The sequence below is a fragment of the Bos mutus genome, chromosome 3 (genome assembly GCF_027580195.1).
Source record: "Bos mutus isolate GX-2022 chromosome 3, NWIPB_WYAK_1.1, whole genome shotgun sequence".
Lineage (NCBI taxonomy): Eukaryota > Metazoa > Chordata > Mammalia > Artiodactyla > Bovidae > Bos > Bos mutus.
The window spans coordinates 117,443,899-117,459,210 of NC_091619.1; the positions used below are offsets into that span (position 1 = coordinate 117,443,899).

At 62.8% G+C, this 15,312-nt stretch overlaps 1 protein-coding gene across 2 annotated transcripts in view; it reads left to right on the plus strand.

Moving 5' to 3' along the window:
* The window catches only part of CROCC2 (ciliary rootlet coiled-coil, rootletin family member 2), a 73,682-nt gene that overhangs the window by 43,209 nt on the left and 15,161 nt on the right, over window positions 1-15,312 (plus strand). For both annotated transcript variants that reach the window (XM_070368642.1, XM_070368643.1), the window contains exons 21-25: window positions 1,464-1,607; window positions 4,553-4,770; window positions 6,284-6,443; window positions 7,398-7,550; window positions 8,347-8,704. In XM_070368642.1, coding sequence (XP_070224743.1) covers window positions 1,464-1,607; window positions 4,553-4,770; window positions 6,284-6,443; window positions 7,398-7,550; window positions 8,347-8,704 — 1,033 coding nt within the window. The remainder of the gene's footprint in view (window positions 1-1,463; window positions 1,608-4,552; window positions 4,771-6,283; window positions 6,444-7,397; window positions 7,551-8,346; window positions 8,705-15,312) is intronic.

Here is a 15,312-nt window from a genome sequence, read left to right on the forward strand (position 1 = left end):
GGCCCGCTGGGTGGAGGGGAGAGGGGCACTGGGCTGGGAGGAGGAGTGTTGCAATCAGGAGTTGGCTGCCAGGGTGTTTCTTCACCCCCTGCTGCCTGACACGGGACCTGGATCCCCGGATCACTGAGCAGAGCAGCTCCTGGCACCCGGGAAAGTCTTGCCCAAGAGCATCTCTCCCGGGAGCCCCCGCCCTGATCGGTCCCATGCCCGAGGCCAGATGGCCCTTCCATGGGCACAGCCTGGAGGGCTGTAGAAGTTCCCTGGGGTTGGGGGCTCGCTTCCCCGACCTCTGCCCAGCTGCTCCTTCGGCCCACCCTGTGGTCAGGGGACCAGGAAAGACCCCCAAGACCCAGGAGCTGAAGCCCCGGCTGGCAGGGTCCCCTGGGAGCCTTCCCTCGAGCTGACTGGGGTGGAGGCGCCTGCCAGCCCAACTCTTCTAGGAGCTCATAAAAGGTTCTTTCGTCACCTCGGCCTGGAAATTAAAATCCACTGGAGGGGGAGGATGGGAAGAAGAGGCAACCAGGGAACACCAGTTGTTGGTGACCTGCGAGCAGGCCCCCGCGGGTGGAGGGGCTGCGGCCATGCCGTGTGGCGCACCACCACAGGGGCCACCCCTCCCCACCGGGCAACACAGAGCACTTGCTGCAGCCTCCCTGGGGCCACCCTAGGGGCACAGCCAGACCTGACGGGCAAGGTGCACTTCTCAGTGCAGAGGGGCAGCCGGGGGTACAGGCGGCACCGGCGGGGCTCCTTCCCAGAAAGCGGGGGCACGCCTGATGGAGCGCCCCCCGCCAGAGCCCTCGAGCACCAGCCTGTGGATCCAGGGGTCCTGGGGGTCACCCCCCGAGCCCCAGTGGTGGCAGCAGCAGGGCCCCGGACGGGGGAGGCTGGGCTGGGCCTGAGTTCAGGGAGAGCAGGTGGCGTCCCGTGCACAACAGGAGGGGCTTCAAGGAGCAGGGCGCTCTTGCTCCGGGCGCCCCTTGGTCAGCAGAGGGAGCACCCTGGGCTGGGACCACAGGAAAGCAGAGTCAGGCCAAGCTGGGCCCTTCCCAAAGGGTGTCCGAGCTAGGGGCCTGGCCGCAGGGTCTGAACCAGGATGACCCTGCCCAAGGGCTGCAGGCAGAGCTCCCAACCCTTCCCAGGCATGTCACGAGTTCTTACGCACTTAGAGCTGGGTAGATGCTGGGCGTCCCCCATGCCACGTCCTGCTTGGAAGTTCGGGAGCAGTCAGCTCTTCCGTGGGATCCACATGGGGCCTCTGCCCCCTGCCACGCCCCCACGCCCTTCACCACTGTGACCCCTCAGGACCCAGCACCGGGTCAGCCAGAGTGGCAACCCTGCCTCGTGGCGCCTGAGTGAGCCGTCCAGCTGGCCCAGGACGGTGTGCGGGGGCCAAAGCAGACCGCCTGCTGCCCCTACGTGGGGCGGCCCCTTGACCCCACACCGCTTGCTGCACCCCCCAGGCCACCATCAGCACCGTGGCCTCAGAGCTGAAGGCCCTGCAGGCCCAGTTTGAGGATGCCATCTCTGCCCACCAGACGGAGGCCAGGGCCCTGCGCGAGACGCTCCGGGCGCTGGTGGCCCAGCAGAGCAGCACAGGGAGAGAGGTGAGGGGCAGCACGGGGGCTCCTGCGGGCACCAGGGACCCCAGCCAGGGGCCACGTCCAACCAGCAGTGGAGAGACCCTGGGCGAGGGGCACTGCCCACCCTGGACGCAGCTCCAGGGTCGGGGTTAGAGGTGTGCTTGGGGGCAGCCATGTGCTACCCTGCCAAGGCCCTGAGGCCAGCTGCAGGCTCCAGGAGCCGGGTGAGGTGTCCTGGGGGGGCCCGGCCAGGAACGGCCCCAGGCAGGCGAGCGGGCGGGTGAGCGGGCTCAGCAGGCAGATCGGGGAGGTGTTGACGAAGGGCTCTGACAGGCCCAGGGACGCCTGCAGGGGGGAGGGCAGGAGGGCACGGGGTGGGGAGGGGCCGAGGGGCCCGCGACCTCATGCACTCCTGGGCAGGGTGCCAAGGCTGGCAGGGGCGCAGCAAGCGAGGAGAGGGGCTGGGCCCACCCCCGGCACCCCGAGTGGGGCCGCCAGAGGAAGAGAGCGTGATTTAACATGACAGCCTGTTTACTTTGGCCCCAAAGAGAAAGGTCTCTTTTCAACAGATTTCAAAGTCAGGCCTGGTCAGCGACCACACGGGGAAGCAGAGTGAGGCTTTAAAACGGGGGGCAGCAGGGGGAGGAGCCGGGGAGGTTGGGCACATCCGTGCTTGGGGTAAAGGGGGAGAGCACGGCCTCGCGGGGAGTTTGGGTTCCCTGATCGCTGCCCCCAGAAAGGAGAGGGGCCCCAGGAAAGGGCTGGGGTGATGGGGAGGCTGAAGCGGGTAAGGGGGGCAAGGGGAACAATGGCAGAGAGAGGGAGCCTGGAGAGCCCTCCCAGGCGCCAGGCTGGCCCAGAGTCACCATGGAAACCATAACATTTCACAGCCTTTAAACTGGAGGGACATCCAGGCCTCTGGCAGCCCTGCCTGAGGTCCACACATGTGTGCGTGTGTACATGTGTGCGCACGTGCGTGTGTGTGCATGCTTGTGTGTGTGTGTGTGCATGCACCCACCACGCAGCTCATATGCAGCACATACACCTCCATGCATGTAAAGAACACACTCCCATGCAAAGGAACACAGTGACAGCTCATGTAAATGCATTCACATATGCAAGCACATATGGACAACACACACGTGCAGCAAGCAGCATGCACGAGTCCATGCACACTCGCGTGCACGTGCACCACACACGCGGGTGGACACATAGATGTGTGTGGATGCACACGCCACATGCTCCGTGTGCTCACACGCAGGGCTGGGGCCCTCACAGCCTCTCCCCTGCTTTCCCGCCTCCATGCAGAGCCCTTGGGTCACCTCCCTGCAGGAGATTTCAAAAGAGGCTGTTTATACAATTTCTAGTAAAGAAATAATTATTATAATCACATTAAGCGATTTGGCCGTAAGATTCCTGTAAAAGGGATGGCTGTTCTCACGCGGCGGGGGGAGGGGCCCGCGTTTGTTTTGCTTGTTTTCATCTCCTCAGCCCTGGGAAATGAAAACAGCTTTTTATGATGGATAGGCCCTCTCCCTGGTGCTTGACCTTCAGGGTGGATTTCTGCTGAGCTCGGCGGAAAACGCTGCTCACGGTTGTGGCTCCCACATGTGGGGGGCGGGAGGGGAGCGGAGAGCGGCCCTTCCCAAAAACAGAACAACAAGAACCGTGGGCGGACGCGGGAGCCAGCGGGCCAGAGACCCGGAGAGTGCCCCGCTGCAGCAGCCAGAGTGGGCTCGCTTCAAGCCAGCGCCGGACACCACTCTGCGTGGCTCCCCTGGAGGCTTCCTCCATCTCTTCCTGCAGGGGGGGGACATGCCTTTTCCAGGGTTCCCTGGTCAGAGGGGAGACCCGAGGTCCTGGCCGAGCCTCGGCGAGCCCCCACCCCACAGTCCCTGCGTCCAGGATGGTCTGTCCCTTCCCGGGGTCTGCAGTCCCCTCCAGGCCCCCCAGCAGGGGCTGAGCCCAGGGGTCTGCAGGCAACCTGTGTCCCAGGGCAGTTTGGACCACTGACCCCCCTACCCGCGGTTCAGCTGAGCTCTCAGACTCACAAAACCACTGACTCCCCAGGCCCTGCCTGGAAGCTGTGGGTGAGGAGGCCCCAGTTATGGGGTGACACAGACCGCAGTTCTGGCGCGGCGAGTGCTCTTCTCTGGGGCCAGCACAGGCCTGGCAGGGGGCAAGGACGCACCTGCCCCGTCTCCCGGCTTGGCTCAGCACACAGGCCCAGGGCAGCCTGAGGTCGCCACTTGCTCCACAGCCTTCCCTGGGGTTTGAGGCCCTCCATGCTGGCGCAGGCCCCGACACCCGCTCCTGAGACGGCAACAGCCTGGCCCCGGTGGCTCTGCTGCAGCCGGAGAATCATCAGGGAGCCTGCCCAGAGACAGCCCTCCCCACGCCCCATCCTTCCACAGTCCTGTCCCTCCACTCACCTGTCCCTCCACTCCCCACGTCTCCCACTCCACCATCTCTCCACGGTCCTGTCTCTCCACAATCCCGTCTTTCCACGCCCTGTCTCTCCACGCCCCCTTCACCAAGTGGGAGCTGAGGCCGCAGACGGGGCAGGGTTCCAGAGTCCAGGGTACGAGGCGTCTGTCCGCACTGGGGCAGGCAGGCCGGGGCCCCACATCCTCACTGAAGGACAAGAGTGGGCCTGAGGGACAGCAGGTGGGGCCAGTGCACACGGTGGGCAGAGCTATGTCCCTCACAGGCCCTGCTGGCCAGCGACCACGTCCCGGGCATGCGGGGAGGGAGCCCAGTGGTGCTTCAGGATCAGAAAGGGTCAGGGTGTTCCCTGCTGGGGTCTGGGATGGGCCCCCAGGAGCTCCCCTGCAGCCTCAGTGGGCCAGGCAAAGCCAGGCCTCCTGCTTCTCCTTCAAGGCTGGAGGACCCGAGGCAGGGGACACTGCTGCAGCCAGACCCTGGCCCGTGGCCCTCCACCGCCCCTAGAGCCACCCACTCCCCCTCAGGCCGAGACGCTGCGGGCACAGCTGGACGAGGCCCACGAGGCGCTGGCCGCGCTGCACCGGGAGCTGCAGGGCAGCGAGGAGACCCAGGAGAGGCTGCAAAAGGAGGCCCGGGACGCCCGCCGGGCGCTGGCCGATGTGGCCCGCGAGAAGGACGCGCTGCGGGATTCCAACACCGAGCTGCGGGCCACCCTCCGCCGGGCCGAGCAGGAGAAGGCCAGGTAGGGCGGCCCCCAGGAGCAGCTCCCGCCAGCCAGCCCGATTAGGCCCCGGGGGCAGGGCGGTGGGACACAGGGTGTCCTACAGGGCGGGGCCCGACGATGGTGCAGAGGGCCCACCAGCCAGGCCCGGGTGCCAGCTGCCAGCTGCCCACCCAGACAGTCCACAGTGCAGGCCTGGGAAGGGGAGGCTGGGACGTCGCGGGCCTGTCCCCACCCTTGAGGAGTTCCGTCCAGTAGGGGAGACAGGCCCCGAGCGGCCGGAAGGAGACGGCCAAGGGCTGGGGAGCGAAGGAGGCCCCCCAGGGGCAGGATGGCCTGCAGGGTGCTGCGGCCTTCACAGAGAGCCTCAGAGGGGCCATGGGGGCCGGGACGGGGCTGGGGAGGGGGCTGAGACCTAGGGAGGGGGGCTGAGACCCGGGGAGGGGGTGTAACCTGGGGAGGGGGGTTGAGACCTGGGGAGGGGGTGTAACCTGGGAAAGGGAGCTGAGACCCAGGGAGAGGGCTGAGACCCAGGGAGTGGGGGCACTGAGACCTGGGGAGGGGGTGAGATCAGGGAAGGGGGCTGAGACCTGGGGAGCGGGCGGCTGAGACCCAGGGAGGGGGCTGAGACCCGGGGAGGGGGTGCTGAGACCCGAGGAGGGGATGCTGAGACCCGGGGAGGGGTGTGAGACCCGGGGAGGGGGTGCTGAGACCCGGGGAGGGGATGCTGAGACCCAGGTAGGGGATGCTGAGACCCGGGGAGGGGTGTGAGACCTGGGGAGAGGTGTGAGACCCGGGGAGGGGGTGTAACCTGGGGAGGGGGCCTGAGAGCTGGGGAGGGGGCGCTGAGATCAGGGAGGGGGGCTGAGACCCAGGGGGGGTGGGCTGAGACCTGGGGAGGGGTCTGAGATCAGGGAAGGGGGCTGAGACCTGGGGAGCGGGCGGCTGAGACCCAGGGAGGGGGCTGAGACCTGGGGAGGGGGTGCTGAGACCCAGGGAGGGGATGCTGAGACCCGGGGAGGGGTGTGAGACCCGGGGAGGGGGTGCTGAGACCCGGGGAGGGGGTGCTGAGACCCAGGTAGGGGATGCTGAGACCCGGCGAGGGGTGTGAGACCTGGGGAGGGGTGTGAGACCCGGGAAGGGGGTGTAACCTGGGGAGGGGGGCTGAGAGCTGGGGAGGGGGTGCTGAGATCAGGGAGGGGGGCTGAGACCCAGGGGGGGTGGGCTAAGACCTGGGGAGGGGGCTGAGATCAGGGAAGGGGGCTGAGACCTGGGGGTATGAGACCTGGGCGGGGGGAGCTGAGACCTGAGGAGGCGGCTGAGACCCGGGGAGGGGCTGAGACATGGCCCTGGCCAGCGGCGCGGCCATTGCAGAGTCCGACCCAGACAGAGCATGCCCGCAGAGGCTGGGCTTTGGGAAGCTAGGATGGCAGGTAGGGAGATGGCGGCCTGCTGGTCTCCAGGACGGTCCCCTGGGGGTGCCGGAGCCGCCCCGCGCTCCCCAGCCTGAGCCCGCCCGCACCCCTCCGCTCAGCTTCAAGCGCTCCACGGAGGAGAGGGAGCAGAAGGTCCTGGTCCTGGAGGAGGCCTGGGCAGCGGCCCAGAAGCAGGCGGGCGAGCTGCGGGCCAGCCTGCGGGAGGTGGAGCGGGCGGCCGTGGACACCCAGCAGCAGCTCCAGGAGCTACGCAGACAGGTGAGGGCGCCACCCTGGGCCCCCACCCCAGGAGCAGCCCCATTCCCGCCTCCAGGCCCCCAGGGCACTGTCCCCAGGCTGGGAGCCGCAGCTGCAGCGCGGCTCAGACCCACGGGGCCCAGGTTGGGCCTGCCAGCGAGACACAAAGGCAAGCCCCAAACTCCCTGGCTTAAAACAATCGCCCTGATGCCCATGGAGCCCGGGAGCCAGAAATCCAGCCAGGGGTTAGCACGGCTCTGCTCCACAAAGATCACACCAAGGAGACCCAGCCACACGGGGTGGAGGGACAGATGGTGGGATTCTCCTGACATACCTTCTCTGGCACCCGGTGCCTGATGCTGGCTGTGGGGGTTCAGCCAGGCAGTGCCCACGACCCCCAGGTGGCCTGGGCTCCTCCCATCATGCTGCCTCCGAGCTCAGGGTGAACAGATGGGCACCACTTCATCAGCCGGCCTTGGCTTCTGAGGCCGCGGCCACTGACACGACCGCCTTGGTCTCAAGCTCACCCCAGGGGGGTCCTAGAGCCCCCCTCGTGTGGGAGGCCTGCCAAACGTGAGCACACACTTTTTCAGCTTTCTACAGACACGGCAGTTGGTGAATCGCTGTAGGGACAGGCACAAGTACACTCCTTGTTCATGTGGCCTGTACACCAGGCATCATTCACCTCTCTGGGCTCCTCAGGGTCCCGGCCTCAAGATGGGAGGCACCAGCAGGGGCTGGAGAGTGGCTGAAGGGGTCAGCTCCTAGAGCCTGCTCTCCCAAGGGCACAGAACAGACTGCAGCCCTGAGTGGGGCGTGACTCAGCCTCCCTGCATTCCGTCTGCTGCCCGAGAGGGGGGCCTCTCCCCAGAGCATGTGAGCAGGGGCAGGGGTCAGCACAGCTTGCCAACTACCCCAGCCCCTTCTGGCACAGGGGCCCAGGCAGCCCCATCACAGTGGCCCCTCCATGTCCAGGTGACGACGCTGGAGGCAGAGAACCAGAGAAAGAGCCGGGAGCTGGTGCGGCTGCAGACCCGGGGTGCCCAGGAGCCAAGCCGGCAGGAGGCCCTGGCACTGCAGACGCTGGTGGCTGAGGCGAAGGCCGCCCGCGAGGACTCGCAGTGGGAGGTGGGCGCCCAGCACCCGGGGCTTCCGTCTGGCCGGAACGGGACCGTGCGTGGAGGCCCGGGCACCTCCCGAGGGGCGGGGGTGGCTGCATTTATTCCCCGTTTGCTCACGAGTATTCAGAGGCCCCTCAGCCGACTGCAGAGGGGCACCCTGGGGGCTGGGGCACAGGTCAGGCCGTGGGCAGGGTCTGCAGCAGCAGACAGGGTGTCCGCATTGGGAGGGACAGGGCGGACGCTGCAGAGGCACGGTTGGGTCAGGGAGGGCCCGTCTGCCCCGGGGCTGCACCACCCAGAGGAAGGAGAGGACGGTGGCCCAGCGGGAGGTCCCTGGGGACAGGTCCTGGTCAAGGGCAGGGGGCTTGGAGGGTGGGAGTGAAGTGATCAGGAGGAGGGGTGGCCTGGCCACTGGCCTGCGTGTGCTGACGGGACGGCATTCCGCTGGTCCTGTTTACCCCTTTGGAAGCCCATGGCGGGGGCCCTGGGCTCAGGACGACAGTGGGTGAGCTGTGGCAGACTGGCTTGGGGCTGGCCCCACACAGGCCCCGGAGCAGGCGGCCTTTGGCCATCACCTTCTCTGGCGAGGGTCGTGTGGCTGCCAGCCAGGCTCTATGCTGCCTGCCGGGACCTGCTTGGTGGTCCTGGGGTGCTCTCCCCACCTGGGCTCAGGGGTCCCCGCTGCCAGACATGCTTTGGGAGGCAAGTCAAGGGTCCCCCGGCTGTGACACCCCAAGGACGGGGTGAGGCCGAGATGCCTGGTGAGTCTTGGAGGGTCTGGAGCCCCCACACCCGTCCCACAGGTCCGGAGGCTGCGGCGGATGCTGGCAGAGGTGGAGGCCCAGGCCAAGACCCGGGAGAAGCACCTGGAGCGGCAGCTCTGCGAGAGCCGAGGGTCCGAGCGGGCCCTCTGGGCTGAGCTGCATGGCGTCGCCCAGAAGCTGCTGCAGGCCGATGGCGTGGCCGACAGCCTCCAGGCTCACCCGGACAGGGCCTGTGGCCGGGCCCACGGCCTCAAACAGGAGCCGGCCCGCGCCGAGGGCACCCGGCGGGAAACGGAGGGCCAGCGGGGCCAGCTGTGGTCCATGCTCCGCCCCAGCGTGGGGCTCCACGGATGGAGCCCTGTGGCCTCTCCTGAGCCAGCAGGGCCCCCCACCAGAGGTCAGTGCCCTCCACGCCCACCCTGTCACCCACCCGGGGCGCCCCAGCCCCCCCGGGGCTCTCCCTCGCTCCCCGAGAGTGAGGCCAGCAGTGTGAGGGGTCGGGGCGCCTGTGCCTCTGTGTTCACCCCCCACCGCACCCAGCGGTAGTCCGCGCCCCCACCGCTCCCAGTGGCCATCTGCACCCTCACTGCGCCCCCAGCGCACCCAGCGGTCGCCTCTGTCCTCAGGCTCAGAGGGCAGGTCCCACTGGCTGCTCTGGTGGCTCTCGCCCGGCCCTGGAGCCCGCAGGGCAGAAGGGGCCCGGGCCTCCATGAGGGACGCCCAGAGGGACCTGACGCAGAAGCTGTGGGATGCCCAGTGGGAAGGGTAAAGGGAGTTGCTAGGACACGCCCGGGGGGCTTAGCAGGGTGGGGAGGAGACTCTCACTCGGGCTGCAGGCCTTCTGTCTGTCCCCCCTGGCTCTGCTGAGACCCTGGCGGGACCTGGTAGGACAAACACCACTAAACACTCGAGCCACTGGAAGCCCAGCTTCCCCCTTGTCTGGCTGTCTCTGTGCTCCGCCAGCCACAGGGCCCATCCTCCGAGGACCCATCCCAGGGGCTGGCCAGGTTACCCCAGAGTGCTTCGGTGACCTGCACTCTGGGGACCAAGCCCCGACCCCGCTGCCCTGGGGACCCCCATGAGCCCTGCCCTGAGCAGCCCTGAGCTGCCCCACCATCAGCCGCCAGCCGGGCATGTGGACTGTCTGCCCACCCACGGGCTGCCCCCAACCTCAGTCCCCCCCAGGACGTCTGGCGCTCCCAGGAGGGGGGCCTGAGTGCCTGGTAGGGCGAGGCCGAGAGCGAGCCCACCTGGGCCCTCAGCCGCATAGGGCAGCTGCAGAAGGCGCTGGCCGTGGCAGAGAAGGGGACCTCCTGCCTCTGCCCTGCCCCGGGTGCCATGGCGCGGGTCATCCTAGGAAACGCCAGGCTTGGGCCCCAGGGGCTGCCCTCAGAGCACACACCCACCGAGGGCATTTTGCACTTGGCAGCCGGCGGTCTTTCTCAGCCGTGCTTCCGCATCACAGGAGAGTCTAGTCCAGAGACCTCCAGGGCCTCCACGCCACGGCGCCCAGCTCGTCTGCAGTCACGTGGCCCTTCCCCCGCTAGGTCCCTGCCCTGCGTCACCCCCTCAGAGAGAGGGCCGCTGCCCTGCTGGTCACCCCGCCTCATTTCTGTACCCTCCCCCTACTGGGTCTGCTCAGGAGGCAGGCCGGGGCCTACCACAGCGTCCAAGGGAGGGGCTTCCGGGGGCAAAGCCAGAAGGAGAGAAGGCTGGGTGGGGAAGGATCACCTCCCCTAGGGACCTTGAGCTTCCAGGCAGGACAAGTAGAGCAGGGGACGATCAGACGGAGGCCTCTCCACCAGCTGGGTGTCGGCCACCTAGACCCACGGCGCCTCAGTCTCCCGGGCCATGCAGGTGCCTCCAGAACCTGGGAGCCAGGCGAGTGGCCCTGCTTGCCCCCCAGGCTGGCACCAGGTGGAGGACAAGCTGAGCAGTGCACAAGCCATGTGGGCTCTGCAGGAGGAGGCGCTCCCGAGGCTGCAGGCGAGGCGCCCAGCATGTGTGGCGGGCTATAAGAGGTGGAGGCTGCAGGTGGCGAGCACCCACACCCCAGGGCAGTGGGGGGACGGGGAGGCCGAGAGGGCTGCTGAGGAAGGAGAGGTTTCAGCTGCCCGTGGTCAGAGGCCGCTGAGCTGGCTGAAGCAGATGGCCCCCAGGCACACTGGGCCCCACAGAGCTGACTCCTCAGGGTTGACCAGAGCAGAGCATCTTTGAGGTGGTCCAGCCCTTACTTTACAGACTGGGGAAACTGAGTCCTGAGCAGGGAGCAACTTGGCCCCCATGGCACAGCGAGCAAGGGGCAGGGTCAAGACAGGCTGCAACCACCCAGATCTGTGCTCTCAGGGCAGGGAGAGGTGACACTGGCCCAGCCTAGGCGCTCTCCAAGTGTGCGGGGTCGGGGGTCAGGTTTACCCGCCGTGGGACCAGGTCCTGGCTGGGAGCTTGTGAGGTGCCCAGGCACTGGGGGAGGGGCTGAGAGAGCAGAGGAGGGGCCCAGGCTGTGTTCCGTTTCACATGTATGTTCACGTGTATCTGTTCCACACACATTTAAAAGCCGTTTCCTGTTTGCAGGTTACAATTTTCAAAATGTCTCTATTAAATTAACCTCACAAATGCAACTTTCACATACTCCATCCGCATTCTGTCTCCTGAGTTTATCAGAGCTAAGAATCACGTGTTGAATTTTCCCACTACAATTACTGGGAGGCAATGTCTCCTCTTATTTCTATCAGTCTTTAATTTCTGATTTCTGTGACACGCTCTGTCTAACGTGAACTGGAAGCTTCTGTGCCCTGTCCCACGCTATTTGTCTTGAATTCTACTCTGCTCCGTGCTGGCAGTGCCACCCCACCCCACCACCCCCGACCTTGGACTCTGCACTTGACTCTGTGTGTATTTGGCCGTCACTTCGTCAGCCTCCCTTCAGTTCAGCTCAGTCGCTCAGTCGTGTCCGACTCTGCGACCCCGTGGACTGCAGCACGCCAGGCCTCCCTGTCCATCACCAACTCCCGGAGTTCACTCAGACTCATGTCCATCAACTCAGTGATGCCATCCAACCATCTCATCCTCTGTATTCCCCTTCTCTCCCGCCTTGAATCTTTCCCAGCATCAGGGTCTTTTCAAATGAGTCAGCTCTTCGCATCAGGTGGCCAAAGTACTGGAGTTTCAGCTTCAATATCAGTCCTTTCAATGAACACTCAGGACTGATTTCCTTTAGGATGGACTGGTTGGATCTCCTTGCTGTTTAAGGGACTCTCAAGAGTCTTCTCCAACACCACAGTTCAAATGCATTGGTTCTTCAGTGCTCAGCTTTCTTCATAGTCCAATTCTCACACCCATACATGACCACTGGAAAAACCGTAGCTTTGACTAGATGGACCTTTGTTGGCAAAGTAACGTCTCTGATTTTTAATATGCTCTCTAGTTTGGTCATAGCTTTTCTTCCAAGGAACAAGTGTCTTTTAATTTCATGGCTGCAGTCACCATCTGCAGTGATTTTGGAGCCCCCCAAAATGAAGTCTGTCACTGTTTCCATTGTTTCCCATCTATTTGCCATGAACTGATGGGACCAGGTGCCACAATCTTCGTTTTCTGAATGTTGAGCTTTAAGCCAACTTTTTCACTCTCCTCTCTCACTTTCATCAAGAGGCTCTTTAGTTCTTCTTCGCTTTCTGCCATAAGGGTGGTGTCATCTGCATATCTGAGGTTATTGATATTTCTCCCAGCAATCTTGATTCCAGCTTGTGCTTCATCCAGCCTGGCATTTCACATGATGTACTCTGCATACAAGTTAAACAAGCAGGGTGACAATATCCAGCCCTGATGCACTCCTTTCCCGATTTGGAGCCAGTCTGCTGTTCCGTGTCAGGTTCTGACTGTTGCTTCTCCGCCTGCACACAGTTTCTTGGGAGGCAGGTCAGGTTTTCCGGTGTTCCCGTCTCTCGAAGAAATTAAAGCTGTGTGCTGCCTGCACTCTGCTTCTCTCCCGTCGCTGACAGGACACTCCCTGCTGTGACGCCCCCTTTGTGTCCTTTTACTTGGGGGCCGTGTATGCGTGTTTCCCCCACCCCAGCCCCCCTTCCCTCCAGCGTCTGCACGTGGCGTCACAGCTCCTCCCCTTCCTGGTCGCCTCTGGGGCAGGCGGCACTGTAACGGAAGCACTTTGCCTGCTGCTCAGTGTTAAGCGTGAAGAGAAAGCGTGCATCTCCTGAGCTCAGGGACCCCTTGGCTGGACCCTGGGCCTCCCAGCTGCAGAGCGTGTACACCTGTGCCTCTGGGCCTACAGAGCCTGCTCTGCTCTGGGCGGTTCCCACTGAAACCTCGCTGCAGCCCGCCCTCCGCTCAGCCCCGCCCTCCTTGCTGACCTTGAACTTCACCTTCCTGTCACCGTGCTTAGGCACTCAGGGTCTCAGAGAGCTCAGCTGCCCTGGCTGCTCTCCCTGCCTCCCCGAGGCCCTGGGCAAGCCCTCATGTTTTCACTGAGGATGGTTCACTCTCTGGCTCCGGCTCTGGTCTCACCTTCTTGAGAAAGTCAGTTACCGTTTTCTGACACGATTCGCATTTCTCACTTTTCAATTCAAGACCCTCAGATCAGACTCTGGGGACTGGCTGCTCTCCTGAACCATAGCTGACAGCAACTCACTTGCTAATTCTTTTTCCTTCTTTCAAGAAGGGGGTCTGGTCTTGTTCCAAGCTGGGGTACAGAGGTTTCATGCGTCTCTGCCCAGACATTTCAGGCTCAAAGGAAAGGCAGAGAGCCAGATTCCAAGGGGAGCCACAGGGGGCCGTGGGGAGACATGAGAGAGCCATGGGGAGGTGTGGGGGAGCCACGAAGAGATGTGTAGAGACGGGGGGAGATGTGGGGAGCATTGGGAGTTGTGGGGAGGTATGGGGAACCATGGGGAGATGTGGGGAGATGTGGGGAGATATGAGGAGATGTAGGGAGATGTGTGGAGATATAGAGAGATATATAGAGATATGAGGAGATGTGGGGAGAAGTGGGGAGATGTGGGGAGATGTGTGGAGACATGAGGAGATATAGGGAGATGTGTGGAGATATAAGGAGATATAGGGAGATATATGGAGATATGAGGAGATGTGGGGAGATGTGTGGAGACATGAGGAGATGTGTGAAGATGTGGGGACGTGTGTGGAGATGTGGGGAGACGTGTGGAGATGTGGGGAGATATGAGGAGATGTGGGGAGATATGAGGAGATGTGTGGAGATGTGGGAACATGTGTGGAGATGTGGGCAGATGTGGAGACATGTGTAGAGTTGTGGGGAGATGTGTGGAGATGTGGGGGACATGGAGATGTGGGAGACGTGTGGAGATGTGGGGAGATGTGTGGAGATGTGGGGACATGTGTGGAGATGTGGGGAGATATGAGGAGATGTGGGGAGATATGAGGAGATGTGTGGAGATGTGGGAACATGTGTGGAGATGTGGGCAGATGTGGAGACATGTGTAGAGTTGTGGGGAGATGTGTGGAGATGTGGGGACATGTGTGGAGATGTGGGGAGATATGAGGAGATGTGGGGAGATATGAGGAGATGTGTGGAGATGCGGGAACATGTGTGGAGATGTGGGGAGATATGAGGAGATGTGGGGACATGTGTGGAGATGTGGGGAGATATGAGGAGATGTGGGGACATGTGTGGAGATGTGGGGAGATATGAGGAGATGTGGGGAGATATGAGGAGATGTGGGAGATGAGGAGATGTGAGAGATGTGGGAACATGTGTGGAGATGTGGGGAGATATGAGGAGATGGGGGAGATGTGAGGAGATGAAGATGTGGGGACATGTGAAGATGTGGGAGATATGAGAGATGTGGGGAGATATGAGATGTGGGGACATGTGTGGAGATGTGGGGAGATATGAGAGATGTCAGGAGATATGGGAGATGTGTGGACATGTGGGAGATGTGGGGAGATGAGAGGAGATGTGGGAGATATGAGGAGATGTGGGGAGATATGTGGACATGTGGGGAGATGTGAGCTATGAGAGATCAGGAGATATGAGGAGATGTGGGGAGATATGGAGATGTGTGGAGATGTGGGGAGATATGAGGAGATGTGTGGAGATGTGAACATGTGAGAGATGTGGGAGATGTGAGGAGATGTGGGGAGATATGAGGAGATGTGAGATGTGGGGAGATGTGGGAAGATGTGGGAGATGTGAGGAGATGTGGGGAGATGTGGGAGAGATGTGGGAGATGTGGGGACATGTGTGAAGATGTGGGGAGATATGAGGAGATGTGAGATATGAGATGTGGGGACATGTGTGGAGATGTGGGGGAGATGTGAGGAGATGTGTAGAGATGTGAGGAGATGTGTGGAGATATGGGGACATGTGTGAGATGTGGGGAGATGTGGGGAGATATGAGGAGATGTGTGGGGAGATGGAGATGTGGGAGATATGAGGAGATGTGTGGAGATGTGGGAACATGTGTGGAGATGTGGGGAGATGTGGAGACATGTAGAGTTGTGGGGAGATGAGAGATGTGGGGACATGGGGATGTGGGGAGAGATGAGGAGATGTGGGGAGATATGAGGAGATGTGTGGAGATGCGGGAAGATGTGTGGAGATGTGGGGAGATGTGGGGAGATGTGGGAAGACATGTGAGATATTGAGATATGGGAGATGTGCAGATGTGGGGTGGAGATGTGGGGACATGTGGAGATGTGGGGAGATATGAGATGTGGGGAGATGTGGGGAGATATGAGGAGATATGGGGATGGGGACATGTGCAGAGATGTGTGGGAAGATGTGGGAACATGGTGGGGGAGACGTGTGGAGATGTGGGGACATGTGTGGAGTTGTGGGGAGATATGAGGAGATGTGGGGAGATATGAGGAGATGTGGGGAGATATGAGGAGATGTGTGGAGATGTGGGGATATGTGTTGAGATGTGGGGAGATATGAGGAGATGTGGGGGAGATGTGGGGACATGTGTGGAGATGTGGGGAGATATGAGGAGATGTGGGGGAGTGGCACCAGAG